The sequence below is a fragment of the Paramormyrops kingsleyae genome, chromosome 1 (assembly GCF_048594095.1).
Source record: "Paramormyrops kingsleyae isolate MSU_618 chromosome 1, PKINGS_0.4, whole genome shotgun sequence".
Classification (NCBI taxonomy): domain Eukaryota; kingdom Metazoa; phylum Chordata; class Actinopteri; order Osteoglossiformes; family Mormyridae; genus Paramormyrops; species Paramormyrops kingsleyae.
In genome coordinates, this window is record NC_132797.1 from 6714953 (window position 1) to 6742639 (window position 27687).

At 48.0% G+C, this 27687-nt stretch overlaps 2 protein-coding genes across 3 annotated transcripts in view; one reads left to right on the plus strand and one right to left on the minus strand.

The window, feature by feature from the left end:
- LOC111842401 (metabotropic glutamate receptor 3-like) overlaps positions 1-2500 on the plus strand; it is a 28119-nt gene extending 25619 nt beyond the window's left edge. For both annotated transcript variants that reach the window (XM_023808965.2, XM_023808966.2), the window contains exon 6: positions 243-2500. In XM_023808965.2, coding sequence (XP_023664733.2) covers positions 243-319 — 77 coding nt within the window. In that variant the 3' untranslated portion in view covers positions 320-2500. The remainder of the gene's footprint in view (positions 1-242) is intronic.
- On the minus strand, positions 1519-27586 carry LOC111842399 (endosome/lysosome-associated apoptosis and autophagy regulator family member 2-like). The gene is made up of 22 exons (XM_023808964.2): positions 27279-27586; positions 21720-21840; positions 19362-19551; positions 17748-17895; positions 17364-17453; positions 17041-17146; positions 16809-16961; positions 15334-15422; positions 14733-14913; positions 13174-13302; positions 12292-12382; positions 12091-12193; positions 11699-11836; positions 11021-11284; positions 10222-10395; positions 9842-10031; positions 8567-8663; positions 8189-8290; positions 6945-7071; positions 6599-6777; positions 6076-6238; positions 1519-5257 (listed from the first exon to the last, which is right to left on the minus strand). Exons 1-22 carry the CDS (start codon positions 27369-27371, stop codon positions 5189-5191), a joined length of 2997 nt encoding a protein of 998 aa, XP_023664732.1. The 5' UTR covers positions 27372-27586; the 3' UTR covers positions 1519-5188.
- Between the last annotated feature and the right edge of the window lie 101 nt (positions 27587-27687).

Here is a 27687-nt window from a genome sequence, read left to right on the forward strand (position 1 = left end):
TTAGATGATTTTAGACTGCTGTGTTATATTTGCATTATAGTTCGCACTGTACTGATTAGCATGAGCATTCCAATGACTTTTTAGCTATTCCCGCGGCAAACTGCTCAGGTAGTTTTAAGACCCTTTAGGCCAGGTGACAGGACACTGGAGCTAGGTGTCTGCGTTTGGAGAAACATCACTTAGGTCTTTCCTGGGCAGTGATTGAGAATGTGACCTAGACTGACACTGTCCTCCTCTTTCAGCGTCGGGGGGTGCCAATTACGTCCCGACTGTCTGCAACGGGAGAGAGATTGTGGACTCAACCACCTCGTCCTTGTAACCCACCGTCAAACTCGCTGTCGCAGCTGTTAGACTGTTAGCCAATTTGCACATATTGTGCATCTCCTATGAGCTAGTATCATTTACGTAGAAATTAAATTATTTTTAAGGGCTGTACATATTAACTGATGTTGTAGACAAAAAAGAAAACATTTCTAGGATGTTTTGATAGTTTATTATACCTTGTATATAATCATAAACTTCACTGGTAAATGGTTTCCATTGGGTTAGCTAAGCTCTGAATGGCGATCCCAGACAATGTTTTTTCATGCCATTTTATAGACCTCACGGTAATAATCAGCGGGTTATACATTTCTATGTTGTACATATGTATATTATGTCTAACTGATGGTTTCAACAGCACAGTAACAAGTTAGCTGTATGTAAGATGTGTGCTGGGGAGGGCAAGAGAGTCACGTGACACAGGGATGGGAGGAAGGAACGGGGCTTTATTTGGGACCAGGAGCAGAGATGGCTTTAGAGAATGGTGAGGAGGGACAAGCACAAATGGCAGCCATTTTGGAATTGTTATATAAGCTAAACATATAAACGAAGTGGGTGGCATGTCTTCAGGGAAGCAACAGTGGAGTGTAGGAAAAGGCATCGAGGTCTGGGCAAAAAATGAAAAAACGGAAAAAAAACAGACCCTATTTTTAATGAATCCGTGATAAGGCATGTCCTGACTCGTCCACGCCTCTCTGTCTGACACCACTTTACCGGAATCATCTCTGGAAGACAGCCATTTAGACCCCCTGACACTCAGTTCCTTCCACAGATATGTCACGGCTGCAGGTTGTCTTCAAGATGGTGGAATCAGCTATGGAGAATTTACCCATATAATATGTGACCCTCAGTAAAAATTTAATAATTTTTACACTCAGTAAAAACAATGTAATGTTTAAGAATGGCTAGTTGTGCCTTAACTTACGTCTTGTAGTTTTATACTGAAGCCTTGCTGTTAGATTTTGTGCATGTAGGACGTGGCAGGGAGCCACCTTTGTATGAGTTGTTTACATTTTCGTACCGTGTCGTACTTTTGACCTCATTCGTGAGACTGTTTTCAGAGACTCAAACTTCTACCAAGTGCTGCTGATATTACAGAAAGCTTGTCTGTGTCCATTAGTGGCTTGCGTTTGAAGGGTTAGAGACTAGCTCTCGTTTTTAGTGACACAGGAAGTCAGCAGGAAACCGACACCTGAGCCCAAAGCCAGTGACGTTTATTCAACCATCCCAACAACAATAAATAACAGTTATAAACAGGTTTGATCAGCTGCGATGAACACCACAATACAAAACGTACAAAAGAAGTCACCGAAATCGCTAGAACTGATCCGTGTCGCCCATTGGATGTAGTGATAAACGGTTATCGATCTGTCTTCCAACGTATCCCTACCGCCAGACCAGTGGCTTGGGTCTGACCATATAGAGACTCCCTCATAAATAACATCAGATCTGGGCCTAAAGAACTGCACATATTCAGAGAAGACAGCTCGAAGAAAGACAAACAAAAGAAAAAAAAGGGAAACAAATAAACATGGGTATCGGAACCTCCCCACTGGTATGGGTCACTGTACTATAGGGTTCTGGGTCTACCTAGTCCTTGTTCTGTTCTCGACAAACTACTGTGGGAGTCTGAGAGTGAAAAGGGAACAAGTGACATCCTATCAGTCTTGCCCCAATTTCACTGGTCTAAAATAATGAACAATAAAACCACCAGGGTGCGCTGTGCAGTTTTGTGGATGTTCTTTATCGTACACATTCAGTTTCTGTTTGTGTCAAAATGGCTGCTTGTGAAGTTGCTACAGATGATCCCGCTAGCCAGCAAAGTTTCTGCCATTCTCTGCACAGAGGACGATGCCAAAGAGGATTCCGGAAGATCGGAAGCCTTAGCCTCGTTCGAAATTCAGCTGTGGCTATGAAGGGGCCAGCTGGACTCGACCTGGGACCGTATGATGTACGCCACTGGGTTTATGGCCAACGTTTGAGACATAGGAAATGGTGGTTGAGTTTTTTTGTCCAATTTTTCATGTGTTCTAATTAAAAAAAATACCCAGCAAAAATAGTGTTCAGTCAGACTAAAGTCTGGCTAAGTCTACCTAATCCTGAAGCAATAGTTCAGTGCTCGTCGTTTGTGCAATAACAAGGAAATGATGGAACAATAATAAATAAATAACTATTCACAGTCTGGATCTGCTTATTCTCAGTAGTTCCCGATGCCCATTTCCCTGACCAAGACAACCAAAAATGACCAGTTACATTCAACAGGGGTGTTTGCCAGCACTCAGCCCACATGTGGGGCTTTTGACTGGGGTGCTTGTGACTTTTTGAGGCCCCACAAACAACAAATCAGCCCCTCATAACATTTTACTGGAATGGAGCTTTTCCACTGCCGCCAGGAACCGAGCCAGACCCGAGCTGTACCGTAAACTGACGGTTTTCCAGTATGCGAGCCCCACCTGAGTCGTTCCCATATTGAATAGAATGGATTCATAATGAAAATTTACGCGAGCAATGCTAATTCCGTTAGCGTTGGATGCTGACATAAGACGGTGATTCTCATAGACTTGCTAACAGAGTTTAGCACATAGTAAATTATCATGTGCACCGCATGAACAGTAAATAAGCTGGTCTTGCATTTTACGTCACTGTCGCTCTCCAAACCCGACAACGCCTTCACCGAGCCGACCCATCTGTGTGGAAAACCGAAGCGAGCTGGAACTGCGCTGTGACGAGTCCCAGTTCATGGTACGGGTCAGGTTTGGCTCGGTTCCTGTATGACAGTGGAAAAGCACCGTGAGACACAATGAGCAGCCATATCTAGTTGTGGTCAGTTGTGCAGGTTTTTGAGTACAAATCTGTGTACAAAGTCCTTCACTGACAGCTGAAGCATCGGATGAGGACACAAACCTTCCAAAGGATTATTTCAACAAAGCACTGAGGGACTGACAACAATAACCTAAACTTCCCTTGCAGCCAACCAAAAACTGCTGAGCTTCCATGTTATAGATTTTTCAGTAAGGATATTTTAATTGCTTCAGCAAAACACCCATCTTTGTCTGCCCATCACTACAATGTAAGTTATCTGGCTGCCAAGCAACTACAATCATAATATAATATAATACAATTAAAAACAGTAAGTACAGTCTGTCCCTTATTTCTGTTCCTCAACATTCCTCCCACTACCCATCAATCTGAATTAAATTGAAAAACCACATTTGGCCCTTTATGAATAGGGTTAATGCATTTTTGCACACTCCTTTCCAGCTGAGCAAATTTATAGTGAACAAAGGGGTGTTTTTATTGCTGGTCTGTCTGGATGGTGAAAGGAATTTTTTGGAATTTGGGAGAAAAAATGTTTGTCCTTCCTGGGACGGCAGCTCCAGCCTGCCTTTCTGGTCTGAGTTAGTCTGTCTAACGATCAAGTTCTAATCGTTCTGAGAATCAGCCCCACCCCCCAGAGTATGGATCTTCCTCTGCACCCCCCTCCGAAAAAGCCATCAAACTTCATCAGTTTTTTAAAAAGGGAAAAACAAAGAAAACAGGATGTTAGGGAAGCTTTTCATTTTTTTGTATTTTGTCTTGAAATGAGATAAAAAGTATAGCTGGACATGACCCATAATGCACTGCAGGCCAGGCCCAGGCTGACAACAGGACACTGTCCCCTTTCCCATAATGCACTGCAGGCCAGGCCCAGGCTGACGACAAGACACTGTCCCCTTTCCCATAATGCACTGCAGGCCAGACCCAAGCTGACCACAGGACACTGTCCCCTTCCCCATAATGCACTGCAGGCCAGGCCTAGTCTGACCACAGGACACTGTCTCCTTTCCCATAATGCACTGCAGGCCAGGCCCAGTCTGACCACAGGACACTGTTCTGTTTCAGCTACTGCACTCAATAAGTCAGAATTCCTTCAATTCACCGGCTCAGAAATCAAATCTATGACCTTTTAAATAGCTTCATTTTGACAGCATGACAGGAACATGTCACTGTACGATAAAGAATGTTCCCTTAAAACTGGTAGACTTTGATTAACATTGATATATCCACCCAGCTGAAAGGCTTACTGGATGGACCCTGCTGCTGGGAACTGACAGAGTTGTATTGCATTAATAGCAAATAGAAGTTTTATTTTCTGCAATTATACCTTTCATTGAAGGGTAAGCCAATATCTCTAGAAGCACATGCCATTCTAATTATCTTAGTCCTTGTCTAAAACATTTTAAAATGTCCAAGTAGGTACAATATAGTCCAACAGAATGAATATTAACACAATAAAATAAAATCTTAACACATCTCTGACATTCACAGCAAGTTACCAAGCCTTTGGTGAGAAACCTCAGATGAAATATGGCCTTCAGCTATTTTAAATGACCACAGGGACATCCTACAAAACCCCTGTCACCACCATGGCCCTGGACGCTGATGTCCAGCTGTAGATCAGGTCCAGGGGACATGGAGAAGTGGAGATTGACTGCCCTTCCTGCTCTGACCCTCCTCTCCAAAGGGTTACACAAACAGGGAGCTTGACTGAGCCTGATTTTATCTCAAAACATAAATGGGGTAGATTTGCTAAGGAGTTGGGGGATGGGCCAGCCTTACTCAATGTTACCATGTGAATAACTGCCCAAGAGAAAAGCCCACATCAGTTAAAAACAAAAAGAAATGGTCTGGAGGCGTCTATCTCCACGTCAACACAGTCCCGCACATCTTCAGCCTCCAAAGCCTCTCCGAAGACCTCCACTTGGTTATAGGGCCACCAGCTGTAGGCGTCTTCACAGTACTGTACTTGGGTTGCGAGTCTTTCCTTGGGTTGCGGGGTTTTGCCGTTGTATCCTCAGACCCTCCCAGCACCAGTCACGCACTCCCTTTATCCCCACACCCATCTCTCTGCCCCGGAGCACTTCAGCTGGACCGACTCGCAGTTCTCGCCGTTGCCCTGGAAACAAAGAGGGACCACACGTTGCACGTGGCTGGCATGCTATGGCAGAACGCAGGTTTATATTAAAACTGTCACAATTGTGGTGATGCCCTACGTTTTTATTTATGACGTGTGAGTTTGGTTTGCATTTCTCAGTTCCGTTTAATTTTTCAAACATGTACAGAATAGTCTGACTCAGGCAAAACACTATAACCTCACCCTGACTCTGTCTGTGAGAAATTTGCACGTTTTTGCCATGTTTATCGTGAACCAAACATGCATTTAGGCACTGGTGCCTCTGAATTGCCCACAGTGTTTGAGTGTGTCCCCTGCAATGGACAGATATCCTGGTGTCCTCTGCTAATGCTTTGTGTTTCCTACATGTATAGCCCATTCTTTTGTACCACAGAGACTGCATACATTGAAACCTGAAAGGTCAAATGTAACACAGCAAGCCACGAGTTCACAGAAAGTCCAGCCGATGACACTCTGTGAATCATAGACCATTGATGCCGCAGCTCCCTTGTTCACCCTGATTTTGCAGAGCGATGGCCCTCATTAGCCTGTGAGATGGTTCTTGCACCTTAAGGAGTCAGGCACGTAGTCATTTAGTAAATTACGGGTTTGAACCCCCTCAATATCAGCCCTCAATCAGCAAAATCTACAGAGGGTGACCTCAACCCCCCCGTCAGCTTAGTGACCTGAGGGGGAAACCCCCACCCCCCAATCAGCAAAATCCACTGAGGGGGACTTAGCGGATTGGTTGCCAGACCTCCAACAAAGTTTATTTCTGGCCACGGGCCTGGTAGGAGTAAATCCTGGCTCCTCGGCCTCACCTTTGTGGCAATGGACTTGAGCTTGCCCAGTAGCGAGGGCTTGTTGGTGTAGACCACGTCATCATCATTGTCCTCGCCTTCCATGATGGCGCAGCTGTCGGCGGCTGGCAGTTCGCACTCCCTGTTGGCAGTCATCACCAAGCGGGAGTATTTGTACTCCAACCTGCCAGTGGGTGCAAAAAAATGACAGATCAGTTGCCATCCAGCCCTGCTACCACACAATATGAGCACAAGATTCACAGACTAACTAATCAAGGCTCACGCACAAACACTTAATCTCCTTCGAGGGTGCTGCCTGTCTTGGGCAGAAGGTGCCAAGAAAATTCGCTTAAAATTTAGATTAAAAAAATATACATCCACTGTTACTTTTAAGCATTTTCAAGGAGCTTCAATGCTTCTAGACATATCATCTTCTGTGTAGGTAGGGAAGTGTGCCAGACAGAGTCAGTTCACTGTGCCAGATACCACAGAAGGGTCTACACTGAGGACCACAGAAACTGGCCACGAACAAGTGTGCCCGTACTTCTTGTTCTTCTTCCAGAAGTAGCAGGTGAGGGCAATGAGGAGCACACCCATGAAGGCGCCGAGCCCAGCTCCGACCTTCAGCCAGAAGTTGATGTCCTCACAGGGCATGGTCTTCTTCGCTGGGAGTCGGATGCCTTTGGTGCAGAGCTTTGGCTCATTCCAAACATAGAGAGTGTCCTGAAAGGAAGTAGAGGAACATTGTAGGCCCAGGTCAATACAAACACATGAAGGAACAATGCAACAACAATACATCACACACAGTCACTTCCAGAAGCCCAGAGTGACAGTATACATGCCAAAAAAAGCTTGAGTCAGGCTTGGAAACTAAGAAGATAGATACTCACCTGGGCTCCACCTTTGCAGGCTCCCTCGATCTCATGGTAGTCCATCTCCGTGCAGCGAGGACATGCGCTACCACTCTCCCACAGGAAGTTGAAGATACAACCATCGCAGGTTCCCGCAGGGCATTTACTGAGTAAGCAGACTGGGCGTTGGTCATACGGAACCATGTATAAACCGCTATATTGGTGTTCCACTCCTCCTGGAAGGATTCACTGTTCTTTTTTTTAAGATCTACTGTCAACTTTAAAACATTCTGATTAGGTTTTTTCACAGGCTGAAGCACTGCAACATCTTTACCAGAACTTCTGAGGAACTTCTGAAGAACTCGGAGTACTTAAAGTGTGCTGAATTTAGCTGAATTTGCCAGGTCATACATCAAGGAAGATCCAAATGCTGCCAGACTAATTTAAAGGACTGAGTCGAATTCAGTGAATCCTGGGAATTTGGTTCCCTGAACATTTCATGCCTCAGCTCCTTCAAAGTCTCCTGCGTTGAAGCTGTAATAATTTCCTCCAGGCGTCGATTGTGCACGTATGTGGACACAGCGACAGAGCAGCAAGCCCATGTATAATGCTGGTGAAATGCTTTTCATCTCTATTCATACATCGTTGGTCACTTTAATTAGCGTCCATTGTTTAATATTCTACCATATTTACGGCACGTGAATATCGTTTTATACGTGTAAGACTGGGAGGGGGTATGGATGCCCCAGGTTAAGACCCCATTCATTCACCTGTTCCTAATTGCCGGAAGGCTCCTCTCTCTTGGCCTTTCGGACCACACTCGCTGATTTTGTTTTCCAATCCGACTGCAGCCATTCCCATGCATGTGAGCCTGACCACAGTCCTTCCTTTAGCTAGTTTTACAAAATGCATTAAAAGACACACTGGAATATCTGCTGGCTGTTGTTTTTGTACTTATTTTTGATCTCACGCATGTTCATCTGAATATGCGGGACACTGTATACTCATGAAGAAAAACTGAATTCCAGTGCTTTCGAATGTTGCAGTGCTTTAGTCTGTTTAAAGCCTTGCCGTACACCCCTCTGTCTTTTCTTTGGAAGTCATCCATCACTCATTTTCACCCCTCTCTGCTTAAACGGCATTGCTCAAAGCCACCAAACACCTAAAGTTCTACAGATCCTCAGGTATTACTTTGAAGAAGACCCTAAAATTGCCTGTGCAAGTCAGGGCATGCGTGGGCATGACCCTCCTAGTGGGCACCTTTGCATGGCAGCGACAGCTACCTGGGCACGGAGAGCTCTCCTCGTTCCGTTTTCTCTGGGCTACATCTTAAGGTGATGACCGTATGTCGGCCCTTGTCACAGGAAGATGTCGCCTGCGGAGATCTGAGAACAGAAGAGCGTTCTCATGACATTGAGCAAAAATGAGCCAACAAGTCATTTGAGAACAAAGTTCATATTACAAATTTGAGCATAATAGAACATTTCGTAGCAGCATGAAATATCCCCAAAGCAAAATAAACAGGAACCATGCAACCAAGTCTAAAATTGGTATCTAAAACAAACAGATGTGTTTATCCATTTGATTGAATTATACTGAAAAATATCTCCTTCCTGACTAGCTAACCCTTAGCACATGCTCACTCATCTGCAGACACTCACCGGTAGAAGAAGTTGACGTCTGGCACTTTCTTCAGCGTCCCAGGGAACAGGTCGGGTTTCACGGTGACGCCTGCGAGCGTGCCGTCCACCGTCGCTCCTTCGGGAATCAGACGGGATTACAGAAGTCAGACTCGGGGCATCGGAAACACGAAGGCCGGTTCTCAGGAAAATAGCGGGAAAGTGCTGATGAAGATTTCTCAGGATTCTGAGTCCAGAGGCTATTCATAGCATAGCTGCCAGACAAGGGAGCTGCCCAAGCAGCTCAGATAAGCTGACAAACTTGTTACATCTTCATAAATAAAAACGAACGGCAGACACGCTCCTCTATAATCCATTATTGAACTTTAGCTTCCTGAAAAATGATTAGGTTTGTAGCATGTGTGTGTGTGTGTGTGTGTGTGTGTTTATTTCCTGTGGTAAAAAAAGTAGCAGAACTGATGGCAGCTTTGGTGGTAAGAAGAAAGCAATTTCACACAAGGCCGCCCCTGGCTCTCGTTAACAGTGATGGCTGGCAGGTTCCTGTCAGGCAGGAACAGCTAACAACAGCGTTAGAGAGCTTAGTTCTCCATTTGAATGAGCTGCAACGGGGCTCAGAAAATCGCCACTCAGCAGACTGACTTGCAGGTCTTCAGGGCTGGGGCTTTGTGGGGGGGGGGGTGGGTAGGAGGGGCTTTGTGGGGGGGGAGGGGCTTTGTGGGGGGTGGGTGGGAGGGGCCTATTTTCTGGTGAGTCTGACATGTGACCCAAGACACTGGGAACAGTTTGAGGCCCCATCATACTTAGCGACCAGCTGAAGTACCCTGGATACTCTCAATTTTGTGGGTGAGTTATATTATTCTCAAGGCTAACATCTGGCCTCAAAAACTTGCATTTTCATTCATCTGGCAGACATACTTATCCAAAATCCTATCCTAAAGCAAAAGCAGAGTCAGACAGACCCTAGAGGAATTGAGGGTTAAGGACCTTGCTCAAGGGCCCAGCGGTGACATCATTCTGCTGGCGGTGGGATTTGAACCAGCAACCTCCTGATCACGGCATCCTAATCTGCTGAGCTACACACTGGCCCAATTATCTCTTTTGAGTCAGCTATAATGCAGTGACTTAAAAGCTCACAACTTACAAATACTTCCTAACACTTAGTACCTCCCTGGTAGCACTAAGTACCATGAAGTACCACTGAGTACTGCTAGCACTAAGCAAGTGCACCCCCCCCCCCCACTCTCTCACACCCATTTTGCGTAGCTTCTCTGCCACCTGTAGGGCAGACCTCCTTACCCAGGAAGGTGTCTGCCAGACTGATGGACTGGGAGGAGAGGGCCGTGCGGAAGCCCCGCCCATCCGAAGGGATGATGGTCGATTGGCAGATGAAGGTCTCCACCCAGTTCACCAGCTCGCTGGATTCGCTCTGCACATCCTTGCTGGACAGGTCCGTCACGTTGTCGGCGCACATGGCCAACCGTCTTCCCTGCAGAGTGGAGCAGGGGGACAGACATTTCCAAAAAGGCTGCTTTCATCGAGCAACAGCCCAAAACTGAACACTCAGCAGGAAATCAATAGATCAACCCTGTAGTTTACAGGATTGTATACCTCCTATTTTGCAAATACAAGCTTTAGCCATTTACAAGTAGCAAATGGATGTAGTAATGGAGCCAGACCTCACGTCCGCACAGGCTGATGTTGAACTGGTGGAAGTACTTGGTCCCCTTGGATGTGAAGCTCGGCCCATTCATAATGGAGCTGACGGCGCTGAGCGGGCTGAAGTCGTAGGTCAGGGTCTGGTTCTGCAGCGTGTGGGAGAAGCTGCAGTCGCTGAAACAGACGGAGTGCTCCTTCCGGGGCAAAATGGGACATGGAAGCGGGTTGGATCAGAACCCAGGAAAGAGTGCATTCTTTCAGTAACAGCCATACCTGAAGGCAGGACTCCCACCAATTCCCATACTGTAGGGTGTCCAGATCATCCATGTCAGGGAGGACACTCTGAGCTAGGACGGGATTTCTAAAGGACCCGGATTTCACTTTAGCACTGAGCTCTTGTTGTGTCCTGATTGGTCAGTCTCCTAAAATCATGCATGTGCCACTGATATTAATGTTAAACAGCTGGATGAGTCTTTCAATAAAGTGAAATTCACAAGAAGAACTTAAGCACTTATCCAAGCACAGGAGCCTTTCAGTTTCAAATTGGCTTGTAAAACCTAAAGTAGCTCAAAGAGTTAGACAGGGATTATCTGGTCACCCTACCATATTAGGAGGCAGAACTCTCAGCAATGCCCATACTGGGAGTGAGTACTCTGAGTAATACCCATACTGGGAGGCAGTACCATCTGCAATGCCCATACAGAGAAGTGGTAATCTCAACAATACCCATACTGGGAGGTGGTACTTTCAGCAATGGCCATACTGGGAGGCGATACACTGTTAGCAGTACCCATACTGGGAGGCGATACAGTGTGATACCTTGTTGCTCTTGCTGCCGGGACCACAGGGCAGGCAGGCCTCCCTGCCGTAGATCTGATGGCCTGACAGGTAGGTGTCCGGGGGGCATTCCCGGCATCGGTTGGTCTCCTTGTCGATGTAGTGGCCAGCGGGACAGGGCACGCAGGAAGACTCCGACTGCTGGGATACCATGGCGCAGGCACGGCAGGAGGACGCCACGCCGTCCTGGGCGTTGGTGACCGTGATGGAGTAGATCTTCACGATGTCGTTGACCAGCCTCCTGCCCTGGACGACAAACCACGTGTGGGGTTGTAACATGTTCATGTTTCTCCATCTTCGGTCGGCAAGCTAACGCTGCCAGGAGATTCCTCTGCCAGGTAAGATAAGCTTAACTCTAGACATTCTATTCAAAGCCCTGCAAAAATTACCCACCATGAAAACACTCTCAAAGAACAAGTCACCTCACCTCCTCCTCAGAAGAGCATCTGAAGGAGGTGCAGGTTAAGATCTCCTCCAACCTTGATATTCCAAAAACATTCATTTACACAATGCAAATGAATATCAATACTGAGTGTGACATGCGGTCACTGGGCTCTTAGGCCAGTCCCTCAGAGATTACATCATCAGTTGTCGCCTTCCCTCTGAGATTACATCATCAGTTGTCGTCTGATGTATCTCCCCAGCCGCCGGGGCACTTACATCAGCCGCCTGATTGGTCCGTTGAAATGCCCACGTGTAAGACACCGAGGCGTTCTTGGTGATGACGTGGCTGTATGACTGCCTCTCCTTGCTGCCCTCCCATGACTCGACCACACTGGTACTCTTCCTGTTCACATCCTGCGAGGGCACAAGTGTTTCCACTTACCAGCACAGTGGGATGATGACACCAAGTATCTATAAACAGCGTTTCCAAATCCGGCCCCCAGGGACCCACAGACGTTCCACATTTTTGCCCCCACCCAGCGCCCTGCCAGACAGTCCACATTTTTGCTCCCTCTGAAAGCTAGGAGGGAGCAAAAACATGGACTGCCTGTGGGTCCCCAAGGACTGGATTGGGAAACACTGACCAATGGCTAAAGGCCATGACGCACCATCATGAAGTAGAGCTCGCAGTCTGCAGAGCAGATGGTCTCAAAGACAAAGGTTATACGGCCGAACTCGCTGCCCTTGCTCTCCATCACGGACGTTGGGAGCCTGTGAGCACAAAAGCACTGTAAGGGTCCAGCCCTCCCTCAAAGTGACAGTTTTCCCAAATCGTCACATGCATGTGTGTGTGGATCCCGGCTGCTCACTTGAATCCTGTAACGCGGAGGTTTAGGATGAGGTAGTCGTTGTCGGAGCTTCCTGCTCCACTCCGGATATGATCCCCAGCCACTTCCCAGCCTGCAAGAACCAAAAACCTCTTTCATCCAGCAACTTATTAGAGGCATGACAATGTCAACATACAATAGGGAGATGGTGTCCTTCGGCGCTGCTTTATATGGGTTTCCTGCCACGGCCATGGCGACATCACCCATCAATGCATCTCTGAAAGCTCACTATACATACGTGTATCACCTTCTCCTCAAAAGATCTCAAAACTGAAAAGGCAGAAACCCAAATCTGAACAGCCTCAGCAGAAGCTCTATCAGGCCAGCCTCCCTCAGTCTCCTTCACAGACCTTCATTCGTGAAAGGATGTATAAGCACAGTGAAAACAGCATTCCTCAGCTTTCTGGAACACAGAGGTCCTGACTACCAGGTTGTGAAACCAAGCAGTTAATCAATCGTCCCTCTGAACACTAAAATCGGGGGTCGATGTGGCCACAATTCACTTCTCTGGCAGAACGTTTTCTGGGTGAAATGTGCGAAGGCCTCTAAGTGCAAACACACCCTTGCAATAATGTAGGAAACAGAATGACAGATCTAAATGGTTCTGAGGGCCACGTCCGTGGAGACGTCACCTGGGACCTGCCATTCCCTCACATGCGCTGCTTATCCCAGTCGTCCTACTTCAGTGAACAGCAGTAAATCACTTTCAGTGTTTGAGGTAATGGAATAATAAAATATGAACTTACACATCAATCTGGAATGAGCATGTACCGTCCAAGCGTCAGGTCTAAAGGCGTCACTGTTTCATCAGTGATCCCACAGCGCCATCTAGCCCCCAAAAGCCCTTACTGCATCTTTCCTCACCATTCATGCCGTCGCACTTGGAGTTGCCGACGTTGAAGCAGGATGTCTTCATGTTGGCGGGCAGCAGGTTCCACCACTTGTACTCGTACCCGAGGGCCGGCTCCGTGCCCGCTGGGCACTTCTGGCATGCTGGGGAGGTGGTGGTGGGGGGGGGGGGGTGTTATCAGACTTTCCGATGGGTGGGGCTTCATTTTCTTTTTTTAGAATTTAGACGTCAGTGGTCATTGTTGACACACCACAGCACACAACAACAAAACGTGTCCTCTGCATTTAACCCATATGTGACATCATGACATAGCAGGGGGCAGCTAATTCAGCGCCGGGGAGCAGTGCTTGGGGGCGGTACCTTGCTCAGGGTACCTCAGAGGTGCTTTGCTGGTCAGGGATTCAAACCTGCAATCTTTCAATTACAAGTGCGCTTCCCTGACCATTAAACCACCACTGCTCTGGGGACAGGCTAGTGCAATGCTGTCACAGGCCTTGGGCTTTTAACACTCAGCATCTATCTCATTAATGCCTTTAGGCTGATGATATACAGTTTTTGAGCAATGTTGCTCAGGCACTTTCCCATTGATACTGGGCAACAAATTTCGATTTGAAAAACTTTGATCAGCAGATGAGTTGCTCTTTGTCTCAGCTGGTTGGCAACTGTCTGGCAACATGGCTCAAAAAGTGACATGATGTGAGTTGCTCAATCCCACTCCTGGCTCAGTGTATATGTTCCAATCTCCCTCCTAGCAGATTGTGTGTTGCAAACCCACTCCCGGCTCAGTGTATGTGTTCCAATCCCCCTCCTAGCAGATTGTGTGTTGTAAACCCACTCCCGGCTCAGTGTATGTGTTCCAATCCCCCTCCTAGCTGAGTGTGTGTGTTCTTCGTACCTCTTTCCTCCAGGTACTCTGATCTACTCCCATGTGCCAAACTCATGTGGTTAGGTGACCTGGAGTCTGCAAAATGCCCATAGTGGTTGTTTTCTGCACTGTGCTTCCTGGGAAAGGCTCCAAACTCACTATGACCGTGTCTTGAGTAAGCAATTATTGAATTGGATGTGCAGTGTTCTGTTGGACTGCTTAGACCCTATCAGAGACCATATGGTAGTATATCTCAGTGTTATTTAAAAACAGACCGATCATTCAGATTTGAAGTGTGCTGACAAGAATCAACACACACAAGAGAGTTTTCTAGGTGTATTACACATCAACAAAACAGACACAGATGTCCAAATGTGGCATCCACTCCAAGGATCGGGGAACAGGCGTGACAGCATGGATGTATCTTCTAACGAGAAAAACGTGGCCGCACTGAGCTCAATGATGAATGAGATTCAAATAAAAAAAAGTGAATTCGACGTACTGACATTAGCCAAGATCTTCATTGAAAATTAGCCGCAGCTGAAAGTACTGTAACGATGAGTAAGTGATGCCTGTGAGTTAATCCATGGCTGGTATGTTACAGACAGTTTGACAGGGAGGCACCGTGGGAACACCCACACGCGTCAGTCAGTGCCAGTCAGACCATACGCTCACAGGAGGGGCCCGCACCCATGTTGCCACAGTTACCTTCGATGCCGTTGGAGAAGGTTCCGGGGGGGCAGGGGGAGCAGCTGGCCGTGTCGTGGTTATAGAAACCGGGATTGCAGGGCGGGCACTTCTCTCGCTCGCCAGAAGGGGGCAGCGCCGCGGCCCCTGTGACATTCTCCATGCAGATCTTGGGCTCGATCCACTTGTACATGATCTGAGTCTGAGACGAGAGTATTTTAAATATGCTTGTTATCCATCTTCTGTAACTAGTCCTACGCAGGGTCCGGAGCCTATCCCAGAGCTTATGGGCACCAGGCAGGGAATAACCCAGGATGGGGTGCCAACCCAAAGCAGGGCACACACACACCACATACAATGTGATAATTCACCTCAGCATGTCTGTGGACTGGGGGGGGGGGACTGCAGTTCCCAGACGAAACCCCATGACAACACGGGGAGAACAAGCAAACTCCATACACACGGGCCAGGGTGGAGACTCGAACCCTGGTCCCAGAGATGAGCGCCACCATGCCGCCCTTATCCCAGTTATCTTTTTTAAAAATCTGTCAGGCCCTTTATTGGTTTATTGCCGGATCACCAGAGGGATCAAGGAAATCAGACGCGTGCGTAAGGTCCTTACTTTGCCATCGCTGTCGCAGGGCGTGTGAATCTGGAAGTAGTCCTTCTCCGTGCACGGAAGCTTCCCCTTACACTCTGCCGATCCCTCGGCTGTGGAAAGAGCAGATTCAGGGAAAGCGCATGCAGGAATCTGATTCCCAGAATCGGGTCTTTAGAGCAGAACAGGTTTAACATCACACTAAAAAAAAAGAGAGAAGAGCTTTTTGATCAATTTTAAATATGGCAGCTCATTTGTATCTGGTGACACATGCAGGCTTTCGGCAGCCTGGGATAGACGCTTGAGGCAGCACAGGCTCTGCAGGTGACGGAGTCGGCTGGGATAGCTCCGCCCCCTGCTGGCACCATGTCGCCCCCTGCAGGATCAGTGTAGGCAGCGGGTGCAGCACCCTCTGACTCAAGCATTACTCAGACCCCCATGTCGCGTTCAGTCCGACAGCCCGGCACGCTGAGGCACTCGACCAGTGAAGGCAATGCTTCACAGATGCCTGACCGGTCAGCAAGAGGGCAGACAGCCGGCCACGTCCCCAGAGAACCACACCCCCAGAGAGCCACGCCCCCAGAGAGCCACACCCCCCGAGAGCCACGCCCCCAGAGAGCCACGCCCCCAGAGAGCCACACACCCAGAGAGCCACGCCCCCAGAGAGCCACACACCCAGAGAGCCACGCCCCCAGAGAGCCACGCCCCCAGAGAGCCACACCCCCAGAGAGCCATGCCCCCAGAGAGCCAGGCCTTCCAAACTATCTTTCACAGAAGACAAACAGAAGGAAAACATGGTTTCCCAGATCCTCATTGATCCCAATATTTAGACGCCTGTCCAATACAAAATCCAATATTGTGAATTAAAATACCGCCAGCTGGGCAGGCCTTCTTAACGCAACTAAATACCCCCCCCTCAATGTATTCAAACTTTCACCACCGGGGGCAGCGTGTGGCTCAGACAGCTACATCTCATTGCCTCGGATCAGAAGATTGTGGGTTTGAGCCCCGGCCTCAGCAGAATGATCACATATCTAAGGGTCTTTAAGAAAGGCCCTCAACCCCCAGCTCCAGGGGGGCTGTTCCTGTACTGTGACCCCCCCCCCCAGCTCCAGGGGTGCTACACGCTGGCTGTCCCTGTGCTGTGTCCCAAAAGCTTGCTCACACCTGCATATGTGTGTGTGTCTCATGGAGGACGAGATGGGACAGGATTTCCCCAAGGAACTAACAAAGTATCATTATTCTGTATTATATTCTTACATTGTACTGTCTTATCCACCTGTCCCCCCCCCCCCCCCCCCCCCCGCAACTGACACAGGAATTTCACCGAGTTCCTCTGAACACATGCTACAATAAAACTTGAAGGTTAAGAACCATAAAGCCCCGACATGCCGAGAAAGCAGGTCTGCCCGTCTGCAGACAGCGGCACCAAGAACAGCCAATCAACAATCAACAAAACTGCGGGCAGGATCCCCCGGACGCCATTGGCCGGAACCTACGTGCGTACTCCTCCTCCTCCTCGCAGGGGGTGCAGGAGCTGGCCCCTTTGCCCGAGTAGGTGTTCCTGGGACACACCTCGCACGACGAGGACCCCGGGGTCCGGCTGAAGGTGCCCGGTTTGCACTGGAAGCACTCCGATGTGTAGGCGACACCTGGAGCGAGCCAGCCAGCGCTGGGTTAGCATCAGGGCCGTGGCAGCGGCAGAAGGCGAGCTCTGCAGCTCTCTCTCACCCTCAATCTGAATGTTCTTCAGCAGCACGGGCTTCAAGACCTTGGTCCCGAGCAAGATCCCAGTCGTCCTCCAGTACAAGATGTTGGTTCCTGACTTCAGGTTTACCTGCAAAAAGAAACAACCAAGGAGATACTGCTATGTGGACCAACAGTCAGAATCTCCTGCTTGTTCTACACAGTTCTGTAGGATATCGTTTTTCACAAAGCAAGCAGATATTCTTAATGGGCACTAGAGGGCGCAGTTGGGCCCACTGCTGAAAGTACGTATTGTTTTGATATTGGAGCTTGTGGTTGGATATGGCTGCATGAAGAGAGGGGCTTACGGTGTGCGTGCCCCACTCGCCGCTGTTTGTCAGCTTGATCCACTTCTGCTCTGACGTTTGATCCATTTCCTGACACTGATCATTCTGTATCTGAAAGAAAAATCTGAGTAAGCAAACTAAAAACATATCTTTGAGCACAGTTGTTTATTAGAACGATTCTGCTGATAAAATTGAAATTGAGCCATCTGAAAACATAACGTCACGTGACAGCAAAGAAGGCCGTCACATGATAGACAGGCAGGGAGACAGACAGAGACAGACAGGCAAGCAGACAGAGACAGACAGACAGGCAGACAGACACAGACAGACACATTACTAATCCTGAAGGAAACAGCAGGTCATTCGTATGGATGTAATATCTTCTTAAATGCAAAGCAGACTCACAAAGAATTCAAAGAAGATGTGGTTGTCCTCATACTGGTAGTCAAAGGACACAGATCCCTGCTTCTTCAGGTGCACGGCGTATATCAGAGAGACAGTGCACTCATCCCTGTTGGACTCCAGGTAGTTCCCCTGGGGGACCCAGGTGGAGCTGTAAGGAGCAAAACAATGTAAGATGTGTCTCGGGAATCAGGTATAGAGAGGCGAAAAGGCATGATGCAGGTTCCTTATTGGCATGATGCAGGTTCCTTATCGGCATGATGCGGGTTCCTTATTGCCATAATACGGGTCCCTTATTGGCATAATGTGGGTTCCTAACTGGCATAATACGAGTTTCTTATTGGCATAATGCAGGTACCTTACTGGCATAATGCGGGTTCCTAACTGGCATAATACGAGTTCCTTATTGGCATAATGCAGGTACCTTACTGGCATAATGGGGGTTCCTAACTGGCATAATACGAGTTCCTTATTGGCATAATGCGGGTTTCATATTGGCATAATGCAGGTTCCTAACTGGCATAATGCAGGTTCCTTATCGGCATAATGTGGGTTCCTTATCGGCATAATGCGGGTTCCTTATTGGCATAATGTGGGTTCCTTATCGGCATAATGCGGGTTCCTTATTGGCATAATGCGGGTTCCTAACTGGCATAATGCGGGTTCCTTATTGGCATAATGCAGGTTCCTTATTTGCAAGGTCATACAACGCAAACCCATAATATAGTTAAAGAGCATAATTTAAGTGCAGCAGACTTGAACAGTTCCTGGACACCAGGCGCCCTCCATGTCCAGAGTCTGCGGTGTGAAAAGCGGTTTGAAGAGAATGGCTTATATTACGCCTCTTATCTTCACTCGTGTTTAAAACGGCCAAACTCTGTCTCAGGATCTAACAGTCTGCCGTCGTCCACGATGCTTGGATTCCAGAAACAATAGACAAAAGCAACATAACTGGCTACTTTTCAAAATTGAGTAGGATACTAGAAACAGCTAGTTATAAGCGCTAAAGCATCCACGGCATTAAAAGGAATCTAGGTACACAAACCCAGAAGACTTTACCTAATCGAAAGCGCTTCAGCAAAGCAAATATAGTTGAAACGAGTCACCAAACGCAGCACCTGACTCAATCAGCCATAGATGTGCGGCTGGGATGTGATGGAAACTTCTACAACAGTCTCCCACTGGGTTTACTCCCATTCTAAAGTTATCCATGGAGATAAGTCTGTTAATCATTACTTTTAACTTCCCCGACCTAATTATGCTCAAATCTGAAATGGGGCACAGGAGGAAAATTAAATTAAGCTTGCAGTTCTTCTGGCTAAAGTGCAGAACGGAGAGTAAGGTGAGGGGAGGGGGAGTGCCAGACTTGCTATCCTCGGGATGGGAGGGGGCTGTGTTTTTCTAGTAAGATGCTGAGACGTTGTGAGCATGTGCCGTCCCTGCACGAGCTGTGCTGTCTGTTCTCATTCAGAGCCCAAAATAGACACACCTCACTGTCCAAAAGGCTAACCACTGAACAGACTGCGAGTGGGAGTTTTATTCGGGGGGGGTTCACCACGGGGGCCATTGGCACGGGGGCGGCTGCTCCGATGTGGCCAAGGGGCCTGGCCCACTCACTTGCTGCAGGTGAGGGCTTCATCCCCACCGGGGCCACTGTCCAGGTAGGTGGCCAGGTTGGTGAAGCCGGCTGGAATGTCGTCCCACTCGTCAAAGCGAACTCCACTGCCCAGGGAGTAGGTCCCGGCCGCGCACTGCGTGCACTGCTGTGATGACATCTCCAGGAACTCCCCAGCGTTGCAGGAAAAGGCTGGGGGGGTACATGGATCACAAAGGAGGACGTGAGAACCAATAATGGGTAGAATCAACTTTCAACTCTGCCAATCACTGGCTTTCCAAAGCAATAAAGCAACCAATGACATGCGGCATGAACTCTACACTGCTAATCACTGGCTTTAAATGCAATAAAGTAATCAATGATGTTTGGCATTACCTCCACACTGCCGATCACTGGCTTTTCGACTCAATATACCAACTAATGAAATGTAGAGTTAACATTGCACTACCAATCACTGCGTTTCTGACCTAATAGAGCAACCAATGAAATGTGAGGTAAGCCAGGCGGTGACTGAGAGGGCTCGATAACCCCAACCACAATGGATGCAGCAGCCTTATTTTACTGTTGCTTAAATGAGGACCCTCAGGGATCAGACCCTCTGAGAAACGTTACAATGTGGCGGCGCCATTTACCCTGGGAATGGCATCGCTTACAGTCCTGAAGCACCAAACATTTTTAAAGAAATCTAGTTTGATTTCAAGTGAAATATTAAAGATATTAAAAGTAGCATCGACCCAATAATTCGCAGTTTCACACTTTCAGTGTCCAGCTACAGTTTATCTATTCTAAGCCATTCTCTCTGAAGTGCCTCTGTGAACGGACACAGCTTGATGACGTTGCCAATTGCAGTCACACTTCTCTGTGGTGGACGCAACCTGCCAAGGGCAGAATGTAGGGTCAGTGGGGGGGGGGGGGGGGGGGGGTTTGGTAGGGGCAGGGTGAGTGTCTCACCCCCCCCAATATTCACAGAAATAGCACTCCCACATTTGCATGTGTATAGTTACTGATTGCACACTGCCCCCCCCCCAGGTCTTATAGTGCTCTGACTTCTCAGCGATGCCATTCTGTCACAGAAACACCCTTCGCTTCTATGTAAGCGGCTGGCGGGCGGCACGGCGACACTGGGGGGGGGGGACGGCACAGTGACACTGAGGCGGGTGGCACGGTAACACTGGGGGGGGGGGCGGCACAGTGACACTGGGAGGGGAGGCACAGTGACACTGGGGCGAGGGGCACGGCGACACTGGGGGGGGGACGGCACAGTGACACTGGGGGGGGGGCGTTACGGAGACACTGGGGGGGGCGGCACAGTGACACTGGGGGGGGGGGGGCGTTACGGCGACACTGGGGGGAGGGGGGGCGAGTACATAGCAGCTGCCGTTATTGACATAGAGCAGCTGGAAAAGGGGAGCAAAACTGAGTGCAGATGGGGGGGAACTTTAAAGGGAGGGGGTTCGTTCCTGGGCCTCCCCAGACCGCAGGGCCCCCATATGACACACAGCAGACAGGACAGCCTGACGCTACTCATTAATTGTTAATTACGCTCAAGGCTGATTTCCGAAACATCACAATGGCTTGGATTAAACACACAAATGTCACACACTGATGGTGACAGAATAATGGACAGACTTTCGCTAAATGGACAGCTGAGATCATCTGTCATCCCGGCGCTGTCTCTCCTGTGCGTTACCGTGGTAACCAGCTTCTACGCACATCCAGGACCCGCCAGGTTTTCATTCACGGTTCGCCATGCAGCGACGTGGTCACGCCAAGGCCAGCACCCATCATCCCTGTGTCGTCTTAACCACTAAAGTCAGCCGGATTCTTGACATGCTACTGCTGTGGTGGTTTCGCCTGGTCTCCATGGTAACATGGGGAGAAACTTGGGCCCGTTCAGGCTGCATCCTTCCGGGGGGCTTGTCCGAAAGCGGTGTGACCCGGCTGGTCCGATAGCGAGGCGGTCTGCTCTCTGTCTCCAGCAAGACTTGCGGAAAAGGACGCATGCCTAACGCCACAGGATCTCTGAGGCAGGACGTGTTTGGATGGGAAATTCCACACCAGAGATTAGCAGGTGTCAGGAATGCAGGGGGGGGGGCGCGATAATCACACCCTCACATTCATCCTTCCGAGACCCACGACAATTAGCAGGCAAATTAACACACAGGCTTTCTCCTTCCAAAATGCCTATTAAATTGAATGCTTGTTAATTTCAACCTTTTTTTTAAACAATGCCATAATTTTTCCTGATTACTGTTCCCTCGTGTCCATCTCCTCCTAACCCCCCGGGAGGGAGACCCCTTCCCATGGAACCATTCCCTTCCAGCCTGATGCCTACCAGACGGGTTCCCTCCCATACTCACTGCAGTCGGTGCCTCTGACCGGGTCCGGCAGTCCCGAGCAGGTTCCCTGTCCACGGGGGATGGCCACTCTCCACCGCGATCCCGTGCTGTCACACTCCGTGTATTCGAAGTAGTAGTCTGTCTGTGGGAAGGGAGCACAGAGCAGAGCTGTCACTCGCCGCTCGAAGAGCGCCAGGCCCCAAAGCCACACATCTGGCATTAGCTCGTTTATTCAGCGACCGCTTCGCTTTTTAGCCACTGTCTGGCGAGGTCGGCGATGCCCTGGGGTGAAACAGCATCCAGCGTGGGCCGAGAACTGTAACGCAGAAGCGGTCATCCGCATAAGCCGAGCTCACGACATCTTCTGAGGCGCGGCAGGACCTGCTTGTTGCCAAAAAAGTCTCAGTTGTAAAATCTGACGTCTGGATGTAATGTTTTTAATCACTCACGGTGAGCTTGGAGCCAGTCCCAGGAATCGTAGGACACCCAGAGGACACCCTGCATGGGACGCCCGTCCAGTGCAAGGCTAAAGAAACTACCTAAGTCAGTGATTTTCAACCCAGTCCACAGGGACCCCCAGACAGACCACATTTTTGCTCCCTCCCAGGTCCCGGTCAATCAAGAACACCGAACACCTGGCACAGGTGTATTGGGAACTGGGAAGGAGCAAAAAATGTGGACTGTCTTTGGACCGTGGAAGCTTAAGCTTAAGCTTGTGTCCACATGCAGGACAGCCATCATTCCTCATAGACATGGACGTTTGACGGCACAGCACTGGGCCATTGTCCTCCCATTATTCTTAATTTAAAGGAAAAAAATGCACATTTTAGTGAGGAGCACATTTTGAGTGAGGAATACGCTTTAATGATCAGTGTGGGGGCAGAGGGGGCCCCAGTCAAACAAATAATGGGGTCAAAAGTGCAGCGATTTAACAGAAAGGGGAAAGCAGTGTCGATAACCGGCAGTGAAACTGCCAGAGCTGCCTGCTCTCTGCCACGCCGGCCATCATCCTCACTGCCTCACAGCGCAGTTAAGTCACCTTCTGAAGGAGCGTTTTTCTCCATGCTGGATTCCACGGGAAACCTGCTCCTTGCAGTGCGGAAGGTTCTTAAAGGGGGGCGTCTTCCACACGCACGAGGCCCAGTTAACCTGCAGCGTGCGAGTGCATCGTTTTTCCGGAGCGGAGAAGGGGCATCTCCATGGTGGGGACACACCCCCTCGGCAAGTTCGCCGCAGCGATGGCTGCATGCAGACGGTCAGGTGACCTGACGCCGCCGTTCCGTTGGGCGTCTTGGGATGAGAGGGGGTGAGGATTGGAGGAGGGGGTGATGGAGCCGCCACAATTCCATGACTAAAAATGGAAATGGTAGCCCTCCCCATTTCTCTGGCATGTCCCTGTGTCTCTCCCTGAGCCTCTTCACAAGGCCAAACCCCCCCCCACCACAGATTACCATGCCGGGAATCGCTCTCCCTCCATACAGTCATCCCAGCTTCATGGGGGCCCTTTGTGATACGGAGTTAATGATGTGCGCAGCCATCCCCTGGTTTACTGATAAACAGCGCAGGAACACTTAAACAGCGGCCCCCCAATGAAAATAAAACGAATCAGCCATGACAGTCGAGATTCCATTTCGCTGAAATTTGCTCTCCATAGAAGAATCATTATTCTTATCCAACTCAAGAACAAAAGAGGGAGTGTTAGTCAAAAAGTTATTTTTTTTTGGGGGGGGGGGGGGCAGGTCAATTATCATCCCACTGCTAATTTTCCCAAAGATAATCCACAGTCCGTGTTGTCAGCAGTTGCCTTCTGGAAACTTCTCCTCACAGGACTCTGATGTGACAGCACAGATAGCAGAAGAGGACGAGACACACGATGCAGAACAGCCCCCTAACGCAGCCTCGACGGCAGAAGCCACATGACAAGGGACTCCTATTGGCGCCAAAGCCGGTACAGTTACAGCTGCTTTTATCCAAAGTGACAAACATTTTTTAACTGACAAAGTTACCTACAGCAATTGGGGTTTGAGAGCCTTGCTCAAGGGCCCAATGGTAACATCACTCTGCCAATCCTGGGTTTTGAACCAGCAACCTTCCGATTAGAAGTCCCAACCCACATACCAGTTGTGCATTCAGGCCTGTTCCTATGCATCTTGCTTGCTAATTACCCATGCGAGTATTGGCACTTATGAGGGAAATACGAATGTTTAAATCAGCAGACGATCCACACCTGTAGGCCGGGAAGCAGCCAGACTGCTAACAAAAGTGTTTCCTGTCCTCTGCAGGAGAAACAGCGCCAGAAGCACGGCTGTCGACTACATGTGGCCTAATTCACACCCCCTCACCCTATTCGCTAGACCTCAGCCTACTTTAGATCCCAGTTAAATCACAGAAGCCTGTGGCACATCCTATGCTAAGCTTAAAAAGCAAAATCTGGTCATTTAAAGGGGCTTATTTTTAGTTAAAAGCAGGGGAAAGGAGGGAAGGAGCTTGCAGTGCTTACATGACGTTTTATCTGATAAAGGGCTTTTAATTACAAAAACTCTTAAAAGAATCAAGATTTTATAAAGGCAGAATCTCTCAAGTACTTGCATGTAGACACACGTACTAGATTCATGTCACCCTTTTCATATCAGACCCTGAAGGTGCTGGACTCCAGCACATATCCTAAAGCTACAATCACAAAGCTAATTCATTAGCACGTCCCACTGCCAGCCAGCATCAGCACGACGACTGATCAATAATGAAACACGACCCAGCTGAGGTGAAGCAGGGAAGCCCATTTACTTCCTTTTCCAGAGTACAATGTCCAGGATTATTTTCAGGGAAACCATAAAGTGCCCCGTCCACCCACAGGAGAAATGGGAGACTAAAGTAGAGACGATTGCCAAGCATACATGAGACGAATCTGCCTTTCCCTAAAGAGAATGGAGGTCCATGGTGGACGGGAAGAGGCAGGCTGTCAGTGTGACAGTCGTATACAGCAAGACATCATCTCTCCATACAAACTATACATATTTTTTACAGGAAAAATTCAAAGCAAAGGAGTGCCAGATGCCAAATGCGTGGGCAAGATATAAACGACAAAAAAACAAACTGGTGATACAGTGAGAGAGCAGAAGCACAGATGGTGCAACCGTTTGACTGGATTTACTACTTCGCCGCTATAAATAGGTCACCGTTTTATAAATAGTGTAAGACACCCCACATAAAGGTGATTCAATGCGAATGTAAAATAAATAACATGATTAGTAATGGAAGAAGGGTGTATATACAGAAGGTGGGCTACTAGAAGGTAGCCCCTTTCACAGAATTGTGTAGCTGTTAAATGATCCTATTTCAGGGGTTTGGTCCGACAGCCAGAGTGAGTTGTAATAGCAATAACGAACTGCATGCATCAAACTGGAGAACCAATACTATAGATCTACCGATCTCTCTGATTTGATACATATTAATTTCTGTAAAGTACATCGACAGAAACGGGGAGGAGAAAAACGAGGGAAACATTGATGGAGAGTGCAGAGCAGTTCACAGCTCAGATGGTAATTATTAGAACAGATAGGGCTGAATATAGTTATTCAAAACCATTATTATCATATAGATGTTAGTAATGTGTTCACCTGCTAATGTGACAAAGGTTTCGGGGGAAAACAGACCCAGAGGACGTGCAGCTGTAGAGATAAGCATGTGCTTCTGTTTTGTCATGTTAAACAGCTCTCGGCTTCAAATAACAGGGGGGGGGGGGGGGGGTATTTCATGTCAGCACCAAATAACACAAAAAACATCGTATGTATGACCAGCTTTCGCAATGCCAAGATGGAATCGGGTTTTGTTTACTGGACTGCACATTTTTCAGAGGCAAATTTTGTCTGGAAAAGTAGCATTAATCCTCGATAAACCGAGGCTTCCTCTTTATACAAACACTTAAAGAGGAGCCGCGTCATAACCTACAGAAAAGATAGGCCTATTTGATTCCAAAATGTATGTATGTATGTAATATGTATGTAATATCGCATGTATGTAATATGCAAGGATTACAAACATCATTACTATGTAACTGGTTCTATGATTATTTTTTTTTACGTTTTAAGATTATATGTGGCAATCAACCAGTAGCTGAATTAGACACTTATCTGAAAAACTGTAGTTTGAAAACTCACGCATGTTAATTATTTAGTAGTGCAGGCCTATGTAACCAGGACATAGGTACAAACCCCATTAAACTGAAAAAACATGACATACAATCTTGGCAGAAATCGACATACAATTGTGCAAATTTAGGTCTACTTTAAATTCATTATCATTATTTTACACATGAGCGTCCTGACTCCTAAATGGCAACAACAATATTGATGTAAACAATGTATTCTTACAAGAGCAGTCTACACACTAGTATAAGGGACATCTAAGTGGGGTTTACGGCTTATCAGGCTGGGACTCGGAGTGATTGACGAGATTAGCGCACGTTGCCTGGCACCGAGACCCCTTCGAGATGGTAAATCATGGGAGTCCAGCGTCATGGCAACGGCTGATGGGATGGAGGCAGCACCTGGGTTAATGAAGCATGTGTGCCCCCAGTATGCAGGGGACCGGCGAACGGAAACACTATCAAGCGCAGCAAAGAGTAAATACGACGAGTCAACAGCTCAGAGGACCTGGGGTTAATGTGTGCGCTATGCTATTCAGCACGATGAAACAAAAATCTCCTAGATGTTTGACAAAGTCGGAAATTGTCCTTGTCTTTTTGAAAATGTACTTTAATTCCCTAGCGGAAATAAAGGAATATGATTTTTGTATACATTTCTCCTGAGTGTTCACGAGAAAGAACCACAACACAGCACTTAAGTATTTTATAAAAAGGTTTTCTCTGAGAAATACATAAACACGCGATTCAATTGCATCTGAGGTCGCTGCCAAACAATGGTCCGATCTCTGTTAATGGTCGGTATTTTATTCGTTATTTAAATTGATGACGCTTCACATTTTAAGACACGTACAGTAAAGCTTTGATGCAAACATTAGCCATAACGGGGGTAAGGTTGGAAAATAACACCGTTTATGCTGATACTGTTACTCGATGTAATTGTTTATTACATAATTTCAGTTTTCAGAATACAGCACTAAAACTGGAACAAACAGTCCAAGTACATCAAGGGGCTCCAAGGACTGGCGTCTCGCGGCGTCTGCTGATTTCTGCCGCCTGTCTCAACTGTACAAGTGTGACTCATACTATACTATTAGGATTGATCTCCACGTATTGACGAATGTACTATTTTTGGTATAAAATGTAATTCGATATTACTAATTTTTGCAAATATGAGGCCCTGTGAGATTTATTAATATACGATATGTTATATGTGTAATTTAATGAAGGCGCTTTGATTTAAAACATTAAGAAAATGGACTAGTAGAGTATTATAAATATTTTGCCATTAACCATGGTTGTCTCAAAAGGTAAAAAAAAAAGGCTTGCAGTGAAATCTAACAGCCCATCCTTACTACTTCAGCATGTCCAAATAAACAATAACACGTCGGTGCTGCTTATATACGGACCGGATTCGCACACAGTCGATGGCTTTTTACCTCCTGGCACTGAGGCAGATCACCGGTTGTGGATACCCGCCGAAGCGAGCCGATGATGAGGAGGACACAGCGAAGCCAGGCGGAGGAAGGCATCGCGGTGATGAAACCAACGCGGCTCGCAGCGTCTCCCCACTTCCGTGTCTCGTACGATAACCTGCGGGTCCTCCAGGCGAAGATCCGCGTCGCGTTTACATGTGGTTTCGCCACTGCTTATTTTTAAATGTGTCTTTCGCCGTGTGCTTTCCTCCCTCCCAGCCTGTGCCCCTTCAGACTGCGCTCAGATCCACCGGCTTTTCACAGCGATTCGTGTGACGTAATTCGTCATCTGGTCAGGGCAAGCGCACTGAAAGATGTCATTTTGCTTATTAATATACTAGTAAATAAACCGAAGAATATTCAGATGCAAAAC

What these genes read in the sequence shown, in the direction of transcription:
- LOC111842399 (XM_023808964.2), bottom strand. Translation starts at nt 27,371, where the DNA reads ATGCCTTCCTCCGCCTGGCTTCGCTGTGTCCTCCTCATCATCGGCTCG. An exon ending in ACATCTTCTTTGAATTCTTT is followed by an intron (nt 17,454 to 17,747) that starts GTGAGTCTGCTT and finishes TTTTTCTTTCAG; the next exon opens with ATACAGAATGATCAGTGTCA. An exon ending in TCAGCCTGTGCGGACGTGAG is followed by an intron (nt 10,032 to 10,221) that starts GTCTGGCTCCAT and finishes TCCACTCTGCAG; the next exon opens with GGAAGACGGTTGGCCATGTG.